General features: G+C 45.6%; 1 protein-coding gene across 2 annotated transcripts in view; it reads right to left on the bottom strand.

The window, feature by feature from the left end:
• Positions 1-15,959, bottom strand: part of col5a3a (collagen, type V, alpha 3a) — a 114,724-nt gene that overhangs the window by 31,284 nt on the left and 67,481 nt on the right. For both annotated transcript variants that reach the window (XM_069195759.1, XM_069195760.1), the window contains 20 exons: positions 15,692-15,745; positions 15,251-15,295; positions 14,678-14,731; positions 13,901-13,945; positions 13,492-13,545; positions 12,047-12,091; positions 11,846-11,899; positions 11,482-11,589; positions 11,191-11,244; positions 10,665-10,718; positions 10,088-10,132; positions 9,241-9,294; positions 9,082-9,126; positions 8,665-8,718; positions 8,083-8,136; positions 7,490-7,543; positions 5,677-5,784; positions 5,268-5,357; positions 4,679-4,732; positions 3,245-3,352 (listed from right to left, as the gene is read on the bottom strand). In XM_069195759.1, the coding sequence (XP_069051860.1) occupies positions 3,245-3,352; positions 4,679-4,732; positions 5,268-5,357; positions 5,677-5,784; positions 7,490-7,543; positions 8,083-8,136; positions 8,665-8,718; positions 9,082-9,126; positions 9,241-9,294; positions 10,088-10,132; positions 10,665-10,718; positions 11,191-11,244; positions 11,482-11,589; positions 11,846-11,899; positions 12,047-12,091; positions 13,492-13,545; positions 13,901-13,945; positions 14,678-14,731; positions 15,251-15,295; positions 15,692-15,745 (1,233 nt within the window). The remainder of the gene's footprint in view (positions 1-3,244; positions 3,353-4,678; positions 4,733-5,267; positions 5,358-5,676; positions 5,785-7,489; positions 7,544-8,082; positions 8,137-8,664; positions 8,719-9,081; positions 9,127-9,240; positions 9,295-10,087; positions 10,133-10,664; positions 10,719-11,190; positions 11,245-11,481; positions 11,590-11,845; positions 11,900-12,046; positions 12,092-13,491; positions 13,546-13,900; positions 13,946-14,677; positions 14,732-15,250; positions 15,296-15,691; positions 15,746-15,959) is intronic.

Below are 15,959 nucleotides of genomic sequence, written 5' to 3'. Positions count from 1 at the left end.
CCGACAGGGAGGCACAGGGATCTGTGTTCTCCATCTGGCCTGTTCCAGATACCTCAGCCTTCGCTAAGACAGATCACTCCACGTTTCAACTCAGAATGATTAAAAATTAAAGCCAATTAATAACTTCTAACCTTCTATATTTAGCAGGAAACCAACTTGCAATGACATCTCGCTCATTAATCTGTCTGGGTATGTCTTTCAGATTAACTGACTGCAATTAATAATAAATACAAATCTTGGATTCTAAATTTGACTGTTTTGTACTGTACATGTAAATAAACACATTAAAGCCACCTTACAGACTCTTATTTCTATATTATAATGAAAACACAGCATGATAAAAAACAGGACTCTAAGGCATAAGTGATACCTGCTGAAGTACTCTATACAGTTTCTAACAAGGCGATCCCTCTCAATCTCCCCATATATACTGTAGTTGCCTGCAGTTCTGCGATACATCTACATCCAAGACGGCTTTGCTGAGCTGAAAGAGCCAGGCTCCAGCACCAGGGCTGTGGCCCCCTATGCAGCACAAGGTCACAGCACTGGGCAGGCAGGCAGGGTGGCAAGCAAGCCAGCAGCCTTCAGCTTTGCAAAGAAGAGGTGGAAGCAGAGGCAGAAACGTATTTCACTCATCCAGCTGTTTTTCGCTTCCCACTGGCGGTAAATTAGTGCTGGATTAAGCATTAGGGACTTTCCGCTGTGCTTGTTACTAGCTCTGCAGCTGCGAGGGGGAGCTGGAGCACCCAGAGCACAGTGAGGACTGCCACCCTCACCCTCACTCCCTCAGATCTCACTAATCAGAGCTCCTCAGTACTGTGTGGCACGACTCCAGGACGGGTTCAGTTTGCTCCCTGGAATGTGTAACCTGAATGTTCGCTCACTGCTGCAGTTTCAAGTTAAAAATGTACAGTACACCCTTGCTTTAACAGACTGACAGGTGGGAAGGGGTGTCTTTTACCGACAGATATCCATTAAATCAAACACAAGTGACGTTTTGTTAGCCCACAAAACTCTATTAGGCAAGAAACAATATATACAGTACTATATGAAAAACTGTTCCTGTGCCTTCTTATCATAAACATTCAAGCTTTTAATTTCATATCATAAATATACTGTATAAAACTTGCTAAAGCATACAAACCACCAACAACATCCATGTCAAGCGACTGACCTACAACTTATATTCATTTTCCTATATTTCACACCAAAGCAGTATTTATTTTTACTTTGTTTTACTGCAATAAAACCGATTTTCATCGCCATTGCAGAGAAAGTCAGCTATTTCGGACATAATTTTTCTTTAGCAGATATTGTCTGTTACATCCAAAGTTATGTTAAAGCCTAGTTCATTAAACCGAGGGTTTACTGTATCAATAAATCAATATATTCTGCATTTTTAACTTCTCTTAATCTTTCTTCCTGACCCAGAACACTCTTTGGTGCGGAAACTGACCCCTTCTAAGGAATTACAGGCTGACTGTATTGCCTGCATTGCCACCTAGTGCTAGCACACAGAACTATTCATAAAAAGTGAAAGTGCGTTTTTATCTCAGGTTTTCTCAACCCCAGTCTGCTCTTTGCCTGTAATAGTTTACAACAGTGGTACAGTAGCAAAGTAGGCTACAATGTTTGTGATCTAAACCAGCACACCGTGTCTGTTTTCTATTTATTATTTGATCAAAGACTTAGGGGAACTGCAACGCTATTTTTATATTTCAGGGTTGAAAGAAATCAGCACTGATGAGTGCATTTCAAACCACAATGAAAGTAAAATGCACATAGTCATGTGTAAAGCCTCCAATTTACATCACAAAAGAGACTAAACTTCTAGGTATGCGCAGCACCATATTGCTGTCATAGTCTGCGATTCACAATAAGGCAACAAAACTTCCAGTTATGTGAAGCAGCAATATTACATTGTAGAGACGGAGGCTTGTGAATTCATCTCTTTCAAACCGATAAAAATTCTGCTCTCGACTTTAAGATGGTTTTGCGGACAACTACTACTTACTTGTTAACTCTAACTTTGGAACGTGTCTGCTGCACAGCTTGTACTTATTTGCTCGTATATCACAGCACATTAGTCATTACAGTGTCTAGTGAGCGGGAAGGGCCGGTTTAAGTCACAATTCCTACAAACTCTCGCTCTCGCCCGTTGGGAGACCAGCAATTTGCGACAACATGGTGACCATACAGTACTTTCACAAAGTTCAGGATTTTGTGCTTGATTCAGAATTGTGTAATTTCTTCAATACCATCAATGAATTTATTTTGTTACTGAGATTTAATAACTGATCTGAGAAACTGGGACTGCCGTTCTCCTTTAAGGCAAACTATTCTCTTTTAACATCTCAAACAGGGGCATCCAGTCCTGATCCTCATGGGGTGACATTTATAAAGATCCCAGAAGAGCTAGGAGAAGCTGTTGGAATGGTCCAATTAAAATTCAGTAACCATCAGTTTTAACTTATTATGATCTGATTTGGAATGAAAACAAGCAGAAACATGATCCTTCCAAGGACAGGATTGGACACCCCTGATGTAAAATCTTTGAGATCGACATCATTGAAGATTCGGTAGAAAACAACTCTCATTGATCATGTATAGTTCAACAGGAGGGCAAGCACAGAACCATTGGTGCAGGAACAAAATACAGCATGGATTAATTCTGCAGCGCTCCACAACCACGCACTGGCATAATGTCAAGAGTGAAACACAAGCTAACCAAAGCCTAACCACCAGCTGGCTTGTTTCTGAAATTTCACTGACTGTTTCTATTTCTGTTTCAGCCTTTCAGAACAGAGCAGAGGATTTTACCCATCAGCAACGAGCGATCAAAAACGCAAATCCCACAATAATTCAGAAAAGGGAAATTGATCACAAAGCCTGTCATACAACCAAAATCTTTGACGCAAGATTAAGGGTAAACCCGAGGGGCTCGAGAGGGAACCCAAGTCTATTGATCACAGATTGGTTTCTGTTATTTGAAGAGAAAAAAGAATCCCGGTTATCAATAATTTCTAGTAAATCAAAAAGAATCCACATCTTTAAAGAACAAAAATGGTCTTCAGGAACCCTACTGACCCTGCAGTAGAAAGAGGATTCTTTACTAGCAGGGAAAAGAGAAAGTTGGCTGTGTGGCAGTATATCTCCCTTCTCCTGAAGGTATTTTCTGATTTTACTAACAAGCAGTAAGCGGCTTGACTCTGGCAGCCAATAGGCAGGCTGCTCGGACTCTTACCGGCTCTCCCTTCTCTCCCATTGGTCCAGGTGGGCCGACGTTGCCAGGACGACCAGGCTGGCCAATGGCACCCGCTGGTCCGGATGGTCCTCTCTCTCCTGGGGCTCCCTGTCCAGGAAGTGAGCAGCAGCACATGTGTCAAGATCTGCTCATCCAGTCCTTCTGCCTGTCTTCTCCTGTCCAGGGTCTCACTCCCTGGATCTGTCTCCATGCCATGTTGGCACCAGCTTTGTCAATATAAACCTCAGTTTGTTCATTATTAAAGGTCTGTTTTATCAGCTGATACACAGTATTACTGAAATACACTGTTTATTCACTTAACCAGTTATCCAAACTCCATGTTATTTTTCTCCCCATTGCAGAGACTGGCTTTCTGACATAAAAGCTGGACACATGTCGTGTGGCCCAGTAGCAAAGTTTGAGCTGACTGGGACTGTGACACAGAAGAAATAACCGGTACTTCTGCAGGTCAGAAATATTCTTTCCAACTAGTGATTTAAATGTACATTCTTTCCAAATCTGTCCCTTTTCCCCAATATGGCTGTTCAGGCTGTATCGAGATATAACAACAGCTCATCAGAAATGACAGACCTCTAGAGCTTAGGAAGGGGGAGAACACTGCTTGGCTCTCCAAAACTTAATGATAATAAATAACACACTCATTTCACAACTATACTGAAGTGAACTGTGACTTCTTATATCTTTATACCGCTTGCCCAGTTCCCCCAGAAGAACAGCAGCTCCTGAGGTGATATTTTTAGAGGAGGGTTGGTCAGGGGACTTCCTCTCTGGACAGTGTCTATCCATGTCAAACACCACCAGCTGGGTTGCTAGATTTCACTGTCTCCCCTAGATACAGCAGACCTCATTCAACACTTTACCACATCAAGTGCACTGCCGTCGTATAGCTTTCCCATGTTTCAGCATGCTTTAGCACTTCTCGCTAAGCTTTCACTTCACTATGCTTCTGCTACGTTTTCACTGCACTTCATTGCTCTCTAGCATGTTTTCTACCAGGGTGGACCACAGCAAGCTTTTATAAGGGAAGTCATCCTGGCACAAAGAAAACGAGCTATTGTGCAAGAGCTCATTGCTGGTGACAGTGATGGTCAGCACAATCCTCTTAAATAAATCATATGTTACCGGTATAACACGAAGGTGGGTCACAAAGCCTGCACAGCAGCAAGCAGACCGCTGTGCAATGCTTCAGCTTTGTTTCCCCTGTGGGAAAAAGAGGCGGACATGCAGGTTCCCCGACTCGCTCATGTCGGTAGTGTGAAGAACTGAAGACAGCCCCCACAAAGAGGCTCAGGGCTGGGCTAAGCCTGACTCAGGGGAAGAGGCTGAGCCCGTCTGGGGAGGCACAAGTCTGCAGTCTCCTTCACATCAGACGCGACACGGCGAGAGGGAAACCGGAAGAGCAGCTGCACTTACGACTGGACCCTGAGACCCCAGGGGACCCTCTGCTCCTTTCAGCCCTTGGGGACCCTAGAGAGAGGAAAGACAGCAATCACAGGAGAGCAGGCTCAATGAATCGCAGTGAGGGGCTGTGGTGACACGCCGGCACTGACACCGAGGGGCCATGCAGACGGCACTCACTCTCCATCAAAGCCTCTTCGGCGTTTGTGTGTGTGAAGCACGGCGAGTTTGGCGGTGCAAGGCCCTCAGAAAACTAAGTGCCATCAGCTCTGAGTGGCAATCAGCGCTGGAACTGATACTAAGTGGTTTTACAGATGAGAAAGTGTAGGCCGGTTTAAAAACTCATTTTGCTTTTATTACGGTGATGCGCTGCAGCTGCAGGCCTTGCAGCTCTTATTAGAACAATTTAAAAGCAATACCGTACAGGAGGGCGATGGCAAAAAAAAAAGTAACACCAAGCAGATGAAACAAACGAAGAAGCCAGCACTCTGGCATGTACAAAGCCCGATCATTTCTGAGCAAATCAAACTGTCTGGAGTCTTGCAGCTCTCTGCTTTGGAAGGTTACGGTAGTGGATGAACTACGAAACCCCAGATGCAGTTACCATGGCTCCAGGAATCCCTCTGCTGCCTCGGAATCCTCTCAGTCCTGCGGGGCCATTTTTCCCAGGAATGCCGGGAGGGCCAGGATCACCCTTGAGGAACAGAAATTTGGAGCAGTGGTTAGGGCTCTGGACTTCTAACTAGAGGGCTGTGAGTGTAAATCCTCAGCAGGGCACTGATGTTGTGCCTTTAGAAAGCCACTTGACTTGGTAAAACACCTCATGAGAGCTGTGCAAGTGGGTCAAAATCTACACTGCTTTGCTCAAAAGCATCAGCCAAACTTGAATGAATAAGAAAAACGTCTTAGGTTTAGATTGCAACCACAACAGTAATGTACAGTATGTACAGTCCTGAGGCAGGCATACCAGTGTGCTTAATACATTGAACCCCAATTTCTCCCTCTCCTCTCACCTTGGCGCCCTCTTTGCCAGCTGACCCTGGTAAACCCTGTTCTCCAGGAGGGCCAGGTGACCCTGGGTGCCCTCTGTCTCCCATGGGACCGGTCTCTCCTGATTTACCCTGAAAGGCACAAAGAGCATTGTTGGCAGGACACAACACAGCACGCTCCCCATCCCCACCACGGGCCTGTAGACCCCGTCACGCCAACAGCCTCCGCCTTTAATGGAATCGCATCTCTGCATTACCCGTGGTGTGCAGTGTGTTTATTAGGAGGAAAAGGAGGTAAAACCCTCACATAAAAGGTCTTAAATTCATCCCAAGAGCAATCTTCACTGGAATCCAATAAACTCCACCTAAATCCCCTCCGAGCAGCACTATTGTCTTGGCATGCTACAGATAAGAGAGAGAGCTGTCATTATTTGCTTGTTTGTGCATGGTTCCTTGACATAATCCCTTGTCAGTCTCACCCTCCACACTCTGTGCGGAGCAGCAGCTCTTCCGTTTCTGCATTTTAACTCCCGAGATAAAGTGGAACTGTACCAGCGAGGTACTTAAAACAAACCCTAAAGCCGCACAATGTGTGTCGGCAGGTGGGGTACAGCTGCTTAATGGCATTATAAACATAGATCACAGCAAGCATGTCCTATATTGGCACTGGCAAATGAACCAGCAGACTGTCAATGTTTTTTTTTTCTTTGCTGCAGAGCAAAATTTGCTGCTTAAAGTTGCAAATCTGGACAGTCCACTTTAGGTGCTGCTTGCTAGTGTTTTGTGCACTTCCAATGAATGAAGCAGCAGCCCATTCTCTGTATTCTCAAGCAGTATCCTTCCTCAGAGAGTGCTTTATACAGCATTAGCCTTCAGTTAGCAAACTCAGCAAACAAAGAGTATAATCCTACAGCAAAGAGTCCTCCTAATCCCAGACCAAACAAATGAGAGTGCCTTTGCAAATTAACATTAGAAACCTAGCTATGGCTGACCCTGGGGAATAATCCTGATTGGATGTGGAATTTGTCTCTTCTGGATGTTGCGCCAAACTCAAAGAAACTTGTTCCAGCAAAGAAGTTTATTTTCCAGGCCAAACTGGAGGCTTGGACTGTCCACTACTGACCCGACGACTGCTCACGGAGAGATGGCTTTGCCGTCTCTTCACCCAGACCCACTAAGATGTAACTTGTACTAAACTTTTCCACAAAACTGGAGAGGTGAAGTGTTTGAGTACATTACATTTTAAGCACTCTCCAATTAACTTCAACAAAATGCACAGTATTATAGCAGTTTTTTGGGTAACCTGTTTTTTGGGTAACCTGTTTTGGTGTGATAAACATAGCCAAGGGGCTCCTCGACACTAAAAGTTCTTGTTCAGCACAGTTCGAGTCCCACGACCAAGACATCTCTGGATCGAAGCTGGGTCATGTGACAAGCTGACTGTGGGAGGACTGCAGGACTGCCCAAGCAGCAGCTCTCAGGAGGTTTCCTCCAGGTGCGCTGGTTTCCTCTCACAGTCCAAAGACATGCTGGTTGGTTAACTGGCATCTGGAAAAACTGCCCTGGTGTGTGTGTGTTTGTGTTTATGTTGTCTGTCCTGCAATGGACTGGCATCCCATCCAGGGTGTATCCCACCTTGCTCCAGGTACTTGCTGGGATAGGCTGCAGCTCCCCCGTGATGCTGAATTAGATAGTGTTTAGAGAATGGATGGATGAAACCCATGATTATAAGTAAAAATGTTAAGGACAAGACATTTAAATATACTCTGTCCCTGAGGACATGCCTACAAAAAGGCCCCGTGCAGAGCAGGTGCATTAATTCCAGGGAGACTCTCACCTGCGGTCCCACCACTCCAGTAGGTCCGGGCGGACCCGTCTTCCCTTGGAAACCCTGGAGGAGAACAAAGAACACATGAGCTCACAAACCGAGGATCTGATCTCACCCTCGGTGTCAGTCATGGGCATCACTGCATCCCCTCTGCTGGGAAACGACAAATAAAAACCAGTGGCCCAATTTCATTCTCGTATCTAGACCCTCAAAAAATCTAGCCCTCTAGCCGTGCACTCCTGCAAATACCAGTGCTTGAGCCCCAGAGTCAACAGATTGATTGATTAAGAGACGTGTCCTGTGACACAACCTTCTATACTCATCCAGATGCATGCTTGTACACCACTAAGCATACACACAACTATCAGACATGAGTATCTTTACACTTACGTACAATTCTGTCCAGGTTTTAACCATTTTTGAAAGCAGGGACAAGAAGGGCTTGAGATGGGAAAACCTGGAGAAAGGAGCTAATATGCTAACATGTTTATTTCCTGTGGCCATGCGTCTATTTGTGCACGGAGGTCCCTGCTTGCTATGCTTGTCCACTATTGTTTTTCTCCACCCGTGGGGTGGCTCCCCCCGTCAACAGGATGACTCACCGGCTCCCCCCTCTGGCCTGGATGTCCTGGCAGCCCGTCCTTCCCTGCGGGTCCCTGATCAACATTAAAAACCACATGAGCATTCATCTGCGCTCATCAGTAGTTTTTCAAAAAAACATTGAGAGGCATTTTCACTGCAAAGTAGTGAGAAATCATTTTGCATACATGTTTTTCATTATGAAAAAATAATCACATCATTTTTACACAGTGTGTCACTCTCCTTAATAACCCGGGTGAGCTGAATTGTAGATGCTGCAGGCTTGCAGTTTTGGATACGTATGGATGCTGTTGCTTTTGTTTCTGGCGAACATCTGCACGTAACAAGCCCATACATATTCTAATACATGAATAAAAAGCATATTTTTTTTAAAGTTCGCTAAAGATCTCTCGTTGAGACAGTCTGCAAAGCTGATGAGTGAACACAGACAATGGACCTTGTTTTGAGTCTTGTTTTGGGACAGCAGCTCACACTAAGAAGCAGCAAGGAGGTGGGGAAATTCCCCAAGCACTGATCAAAACGAGAAGGCACAAGCCAATACTTGGTACAGATACTGTGCCAAAACATGAGAAAGGCTTACTTACATTCGGTCCTTTGGTTCCAGCTTCTCCATTGCGCCCTTGAGGTCCTTGTGGTCCCTTTCAAATGGAGAGCTAGTTAACACACAGTTCACAGGCTCATGTCACCCCATCAAGATGGCATCAGCCTGCCTGCACCCAGAACCTCCCCCAACAGCACCCCACTGTGGAACTGGGGAGAACAGAAGCATTTGGTGTCTTCAGAGGTGCACTGTATAAACTCACAGCAGAATCATCCCATTATACAACACCCCCACCCAACTGCGATATCAGCCTTCAGCACAAGTGTCTTTGCAGGGCCAAGATCTACCAGGCAGCACTGCGTTTCCATCCGTTTTGTGCTAGGCATTTTGTTATGTGCGTGTCATTTCAGGGTAAATACAGCAGAGCGCTGATTGACCATAACTGATAAGCTACCCTTACCCTCTCCCCTGGAGATCCAGGTGGTCCATCATGAGCAGAGGAGCCCTGTATAAGGCAAAACCAGAAAGGTCAGAGCCCAGAAAGGTCACACAATCTCACCCACGCCGGCTCCATTTATTAAAGAACACAGCATCTATTTTGGTACAGAGTCTCTCTCACCTTGGGCCCAGATTTTCCGGTGGGACCTCTCTGTCCTCGGCTCCCTCTGGCTCCCTGGAGGGAAAATGGAAAAGGTCGCACCTAAATGCAAGAGACTGTCCTCGACTGCCCGTCTCTCTCTGAGCTATGAATGGATTTCTGACAGTTTCAGCGTCACTTTCGTTTCAGAGACAGGACTGCCATGGCTGAATAAGGGAGGGTTTTCCAGCCCAAACCCTTCTGTTCACTGTTAACCCATCCCTTCCATCTCCCCTGTAAATATTAGCTGTCACAAAGAATTAAGATAAAACAGATGGGACCCCCTTAGTTGTCACACTATAGCAGGGAGCCCCAAAGTTCTTCCCTCAAGTGACAGTGCAGCTGATATCACAGGTCTCCTTAAAACATCCAAGCACAAGACCACAGGAAGAGGGCTTAATTATTGTAATTAAGACTGTAAACGGATCAATTTCATCCCCCTGTACTGGTATGAAGCAGCTGATGACTCTATGCAACCTAAACAACCTTCTGGACTACACCTCTCAAGGACTGGATGCAGAGTACCCTACACCGGCCTGTGGCAGGAGATAATCAAATAGCATGTCTCCAAAAGTGTTATGTCCTCCCACTCAGGACAGCCTGTGCATCTCTCCTGGCTCTGGAAACTTATTTTATTACAGAGAATCAGTAGAAATTAAATTAAGCTGCTGACATCACACCGACCAATTCAAAAATAATGGCACACAACACATTTATAATTTAATTTACCCATGTACATGACAATATGTCCTATGCTTCTTATCTCATCATGAGCTCCCTTGAAGAGTCCACCACCTAGTCTTTAAGACAGTCAGAAATCTGCACTTACTGTGGGACCTCTCTGTCCACCAGACCCAGGCTGACCAGCAGGACCCTAAAACAAAAGTGGAGAGTTAGCAGCCAACCAGCAGACCGCAGTCCCACAGAGCACTCCAAGCACCCTCTTCAGGAAGAGGAGGGCCAAGCTGCCCTACGGCTACTCATGTGAATCCCTCCATAACAGTGCTGGAGCAAGAGGGTGAGCGGCTTTCTGGGACAGGAGTAGGGAACGGTGGGAACACAGCTGCCAGGTCTGCAAGATGCCCACACACAACTACAGCCAGTCCGAACTCGCTGAAAAACTACATTCCACAGAGGTCCTTCCAACTCCATTGTTTCTCCATGGACTTGGCCTGGCAGTACGCCCGGCCTCCTGGCATGATAGTCCTGGTTGAGAGAGGCTGCCTGAGCAGTCCCTGACACCCTTCGGGGCCTTGCAGACACAAAGGAGAGGAGTCCCTTTGGACCCTCAAGCCTGTTCGGAAGCTGGGAGTCTTGCCTGTCGGGAACTGGAGGAAACCTGTTCGCAGTGTGAAAAAAGCACATGTCAAGACAAGACAAACCACTTCGCTTTTTCACCCACTTACCCTTTTCCCCTTTTCTCCTGGAACCCCCCCGGGACCAGGGAACCCCAGCGATCCCTGAAACAGAAGAGAGACGTGCTGTGGGGCCGAATCGTGTCACACTACAGCGATGCCACTTGCTTTGTTGATTTTTAACAAAGCCAAGTCTTCATCACGGGGAAAAAACTGCAAGATCTTTCAAAAGTCACGACAGGCCTCTTTTATTTGGCAATAATAGAGTACAGGGCTCCAGACAGCTGCTGCGATTACTTTACATTGCAACAGAAGAGAAACAATCCATGCAGCAATTCCCAAAGGATAACAATTCCTCAAAAGTGCATAGAGTGAGGCTGTGTCACATGAAGGTGGTAAAGTTCATTTTAAAAAAGCAAGGGATCCAACTGGCGATATTAAGAAGATTCTGATCTCCTTCTTGGACTGAGAGCTGACCTCCCTGCGTCGGGGGCGGCCACGCTGGGAGGAGGAAAGACAAGCAATCAGGCAGCGCTGCTCTGTGGTAAGGCTACAGGAAGTGATGACATGCCCTCACCTTCGGCCCCTGCCGCCCAGGATAGCCCGGCAGGCCCGGCACTCCCAGCTTGCCCTGGAAAAAAGAGAACAAAGGAAGAGCACCTCATCTACAAGATGAAGACGCAGGGTTTTACCCACACTGCTGTGTGCTACTGTAACAGAGGGTGTTTTTGGTCCAATGGTATGACGTACTGAACAAACATTCACACCAAACCCCCTCAGACTCCCCATCCCACTCCAAAGTCATGGAGTCATGGAGCTGATGCCATATAACTGAAGTGTCACCTTCCTGCAGGGGTCAGTGTGTTACCTTCTCTCCTGGGGACCCCATAGGTCCAGACTCTCCGTTGGGCCCCGACTGGCCCTTAGGTCCCTCTGTTCCATCTTCACCCCGGGGCCCCAGCGCACCCATGTCACCCTGTAGGAAGACAAGGGTATAGCCAATGAGGGAAACTCAGATGCCATCGGCCACATTCTGCCCTTTTGCCAATTTAATGAATTAGTCAGCAGTACAGACAAAGATGTTGCATGAAGATCAAGACAGCTCTTTCCTGCTGGCATATGCATTTGACCTTGGTCCCCGTTGTGACTCGGAGCATGACCTCCAAGTAACCCCGACACGCGCCCACACGACCCACATTGTTTGGGACTGTATGTTACAACGGGTGTCTTACTCTGTCTCCCTTCAGGCCCATGTCACCTTTGAACCCAGGGAACCCGTCTTCACCCTGCAGGACACAAGAACATTTAAACATGAGAAGAGTCAGAGAGGGCTGAAACTCCCGGGAGAGCAGAATTCCATTCTTTGGTGCTTAACTTCAAATGTCATATGGAAGATAATTATGTTTTCACGGTTCTTCCTCACTTCCTCTTACCTTCTCTCCTTTGTTGCCCTTCAGACCTCTAACTCCATCAGCACCCTGGACAGCGAACAAATAGACAGGTCAGCACAGAGAGACAGTGCATTTAACAGTTCAGCACCAGCCCGCACAGAGAGAGACAGAGAGGCAGCAACTTGAGGAAATAATCCCATGGATCCTGGGCCTTTGTGAAAGCAAGGTATTGCCAGGTGAAAGGAAAGTACTTTAATCAGTCAAGCAATCAATCACTCAGTCAATTAAACGAATCAATTACTTCTTCAAAAACAGTCTGCAGTAAATCATGCCAGCATAGCAAGATCACCACACATAACTGCAACAGAGATAATTCAACTTAGAATAGTACAATAAAGTACTATGACAATGAACCCTGTGAAAGGGTTCGTTTAAAAAAATGGGAGAATTGAAAGAAAAGAAGAACAATAAGGACTCGACCTTTTTGTATAAGCAGCTGATCTGTACTGCTGGTTACTATGAGGGCAAAGACAGTGCAGCCAGAAACTGTAGCAGAGGGATTGAGCGCTGTGTGGCCAGGTTCAGTGACTCTAGTGACATGCAGCACGCCAGACCCTTTTCAAGCACACCAGCCCCTCTACCCCTGTATTCCATGGAGAATGCATGACATGCTGTGATTCAATATGGCATTAAATCTGCACATCACCCCTCTCTGCAGGGATCAGAGAGCGCGTTACAGAGAAATTTAAAAATTCATAAAAGCTAATTGACTTGAAAGCCATCTGAAAATTGCTCTCCTTGTCTGGTTCAGTGGGCCCCAGAGAGACATGCAAATCCCAAATTCAGTACTGAAAAGCATCAGATGATTTGATTTGAATTTAAAATATGTGCAAATGTAACTTTTTTTGAAAACCCAGTTAGAACACCTTTGTCTGTTTTTTTTTGTCCCACTACCCAGGAATCTAATTAACGGGAATCAAAATCAAAGTTCCTCAGCAGACTGGGTGCTCCAGCACAGCGAGAAGCTGCGAAAATTTGCGTGAAGCTAAAAAGCGATTCTTCTCAAATGAGAACAAACGGGGGAAAAAAATTGTTTGATTCCGTTTTGTTTCTCAGTCACACCGCTTTTGTAATAGACGGTAAATGGACCATTCCAATAGCTCAAAACCCAGGAGGGGTCAGGAAATTAACTCAGATTAATCTCATCACAGACCCTTGCAGACCCACACCTCATAAATTTGGAGAAATTGCTTTGCACATTAAAGACATGTCCTACAAGACTTGATCTCTGTTTTTGATGACTTGATACAAATTAGTTGGAGTCACTTCTTCAAGGCCAATAGGTAATTTATTATTATTATTAGTCAGGAAAAATGCTGTAATACAGGCTGATCTCTGTATTACAAATTCAGTGCTATTTGAGCTACAAGCACTTTGACATCCAAGTGTCAGGTGCCCTTTTTCGGAGCCCAGACAGATCCTCTCACCTTAACACCACGGGTTCCAGGATAGCCAACGGGACCCTGTGCGCCTGGTGGACCCTGCTCAGACAACAGGAAACCGGAAAGAGAGGTTAAAGGTCAAGTGAAAAGACGAGCTGTGTGGAGCCAATTTTTCCCTCCAAAAAGGAAAAGGAAGATTTTGTGTTGCACAGTTACTCCTGGCATGTCTATTGATTTATCTATTACTTATTAATCTGTCCACAGATCGTTTCAATATCTGCTATCTACCCGTCTATTCCAGTTTAGAGAGTACCCAAGCTAGACACAAACACAAGAGGAAGGCTAGACAAACCATTGATAATCAATAGCCAATAATCCTGCATTTAAACCTTTCATATAGTCAAGTTCCCATAGACGTAAGAAAGAATAAATCAATGTGTGGAAAAGACTTCACCTGAATTCCCTTTTCTCCTGGTGGACCTTCCCTTCCAGGATGACCCTGTGAACAGGATGAAAAAAACACTTCCATGACCTCACTGCACCAAGGTGGAACAAGACTGTCAACCTCCTCAACCAATCAGATCAGAGTTGACTGCTGTGCTGCTACAGTATGGAATTCTGGGAAATATGACAGTATGCTCCTACCCATATTCAATACAAGGCATTATAGCAATGGGATGGATTAATGGATTAATTCGCATTAACTGCATTCAATAACAGAATGAACTGTTAATATTCTTGTCTTCTTGCTCCTTGTTTTCTGAAGAAAGCTTTTCATTTTTATGAGGTGCAAATCTAGCAAAAGCCAGTGCCGTTATCACTTTTTAAAAGGAATTTCTTTTGGATTTTCAATGCATGGAACTTGGAAATATAAATTACATTATATTGTGGTAGAAGTTAGCATTGCTGCGGTCCTCAGCTCAATTATAGACCAGTGGTGCTAACTGCATGGAGTTTGTGTGTTCACATGGGCCTGTGGGAAAAGTGGTCTTGACGTGAATGTATCTGTGTGTACCCTGCGATTGACTGGCATCTTGTCCAGGGTGTACCCTGCCTTGGAAATTGGAATTTTATTAAACATTTTTATAAATTAGAGTAGCAGAAAGCAGAGAAAAGCAAGAAGACTAGAAATCATATTGTAATTGTTTTCCATTTTTCCCTTGCACTAACTACACCTTTTCAGAATGTCCCAGCATTTGCTGTTGATCCCAGTGTTATACCAGATACTCACCGGAGGGCCATCCATTCCAGGGAGCCCCTGGAGCCCCTGTTTCCCCTGAGGACCCTGTTAATAAAAAAACAATTATTAGTGCTGGCCCCTTACGCAGTGATAACAGAAACACTGGTCTCCACCAACTCTAATCTGTGTGTGTGCTGACCAGATGAGCTCATTAAGATGGGCCACTGTGCTCACTTTAGTTCTTCAGCATTGATAAGGCTTGTAATAGCACATATTTAATCTCACAGCAGGGCATAATCGGTTCCACTGCACCTGTGATAAGACAGCCAAGCTGTCAGTTCTGGCCAGTACTCATATGCAGTTTGCTGTTACTGTTGCAGAACAAATAGAGAGGCAGGTCATTTTTAACATTTACGGGCCTATAAGCCTAGTCATAAAACAACCAAAAATATTAATAATAGAATCTGCAACTGGAAAGCAACCGGAAAGCAAGACAAAGATGGAATTCAAGCACCAAAAAGAAAACAACTGTGTGCACTACCTTGGCAAGTGATTGCTTTAAAGAACAACAAAGAAGTCTGCCTGATGAACCAGACTGTGACCATGCTGAAGGACAGCGCTCACCTTTTCCCCTGGCAGCCCTATAGGACCCTGAGGCCCAGGCAGACCCTAAGAAAGACAAGAAATTCAGGTGCTGTAACATACAGAGCAAAACAAGACCAGATGCCCAAACACTGCTGTGATGCAGGTCGCTGGGAGCCTGGGCTTGCTCACCCCCCAGCCTGTTTACAAGGGGAGCTGAACAACATTAGGATTCCAGTACCTCCCAGACACTCCCAGAAAGACAAACGACAAAAGACATGAAAGTGACCTAACTTAACAGTTAACATCAGACACGCTGCATTAGACTTCTAACAGGTTTGAATTGCTGCACAGTTTCACAGTTTGTACAGCCTGATGGGCTACACTGATGATATACGTTTAGTGTAAGACAGCCTAGTCCGTTACAGTAGGTCTCAGGTGATAATGGTAGGGAAGCTGATGTTGAGTTAGGGTTGGCCGTACCTGAAGTCCTGGGTTACCCTGCTGGCCGGGTGGGCCTGCCTCACCTGGAGGACCCTGAGGAGAAAATTGTTTTAAAGAAAATTAAAACCCATAAAATTTTCCCCCATCCACGTTTTGTCAGAAAGCTGCTTTTCATGGGGAACATTGCAGCACGACTGAACTTATTCCAGAAGGCTGCATTAGGAGCTCACACCTGCCTAGAGTCCACAGTCTCACCGGGATAGTGAGCCTTTGCATTTCTGCGAAAACCATAGCACCTGGAGAACAA

This window comes from Lepisosteus oculatus, chromosome 11 (genome assembly GCF_040954835.1).
Source record: "Lepisosteus oculatus isolate fLepOcu1 chromosome 11, fLepOcu1.hap2, whole genome shotgun sequence".
Taxonomy (NCBI): Eukaryota; Metazoa; Chordata; class Actinopteri; order Semionotiformes; family Lepisosteidae; genus Lepisosteus; species Lepisosteus oculatus.
Note: the sequence above shows the minus strand (reverse complement) of the source record. Positions and strands in the feature narration are given on the sequence as shown.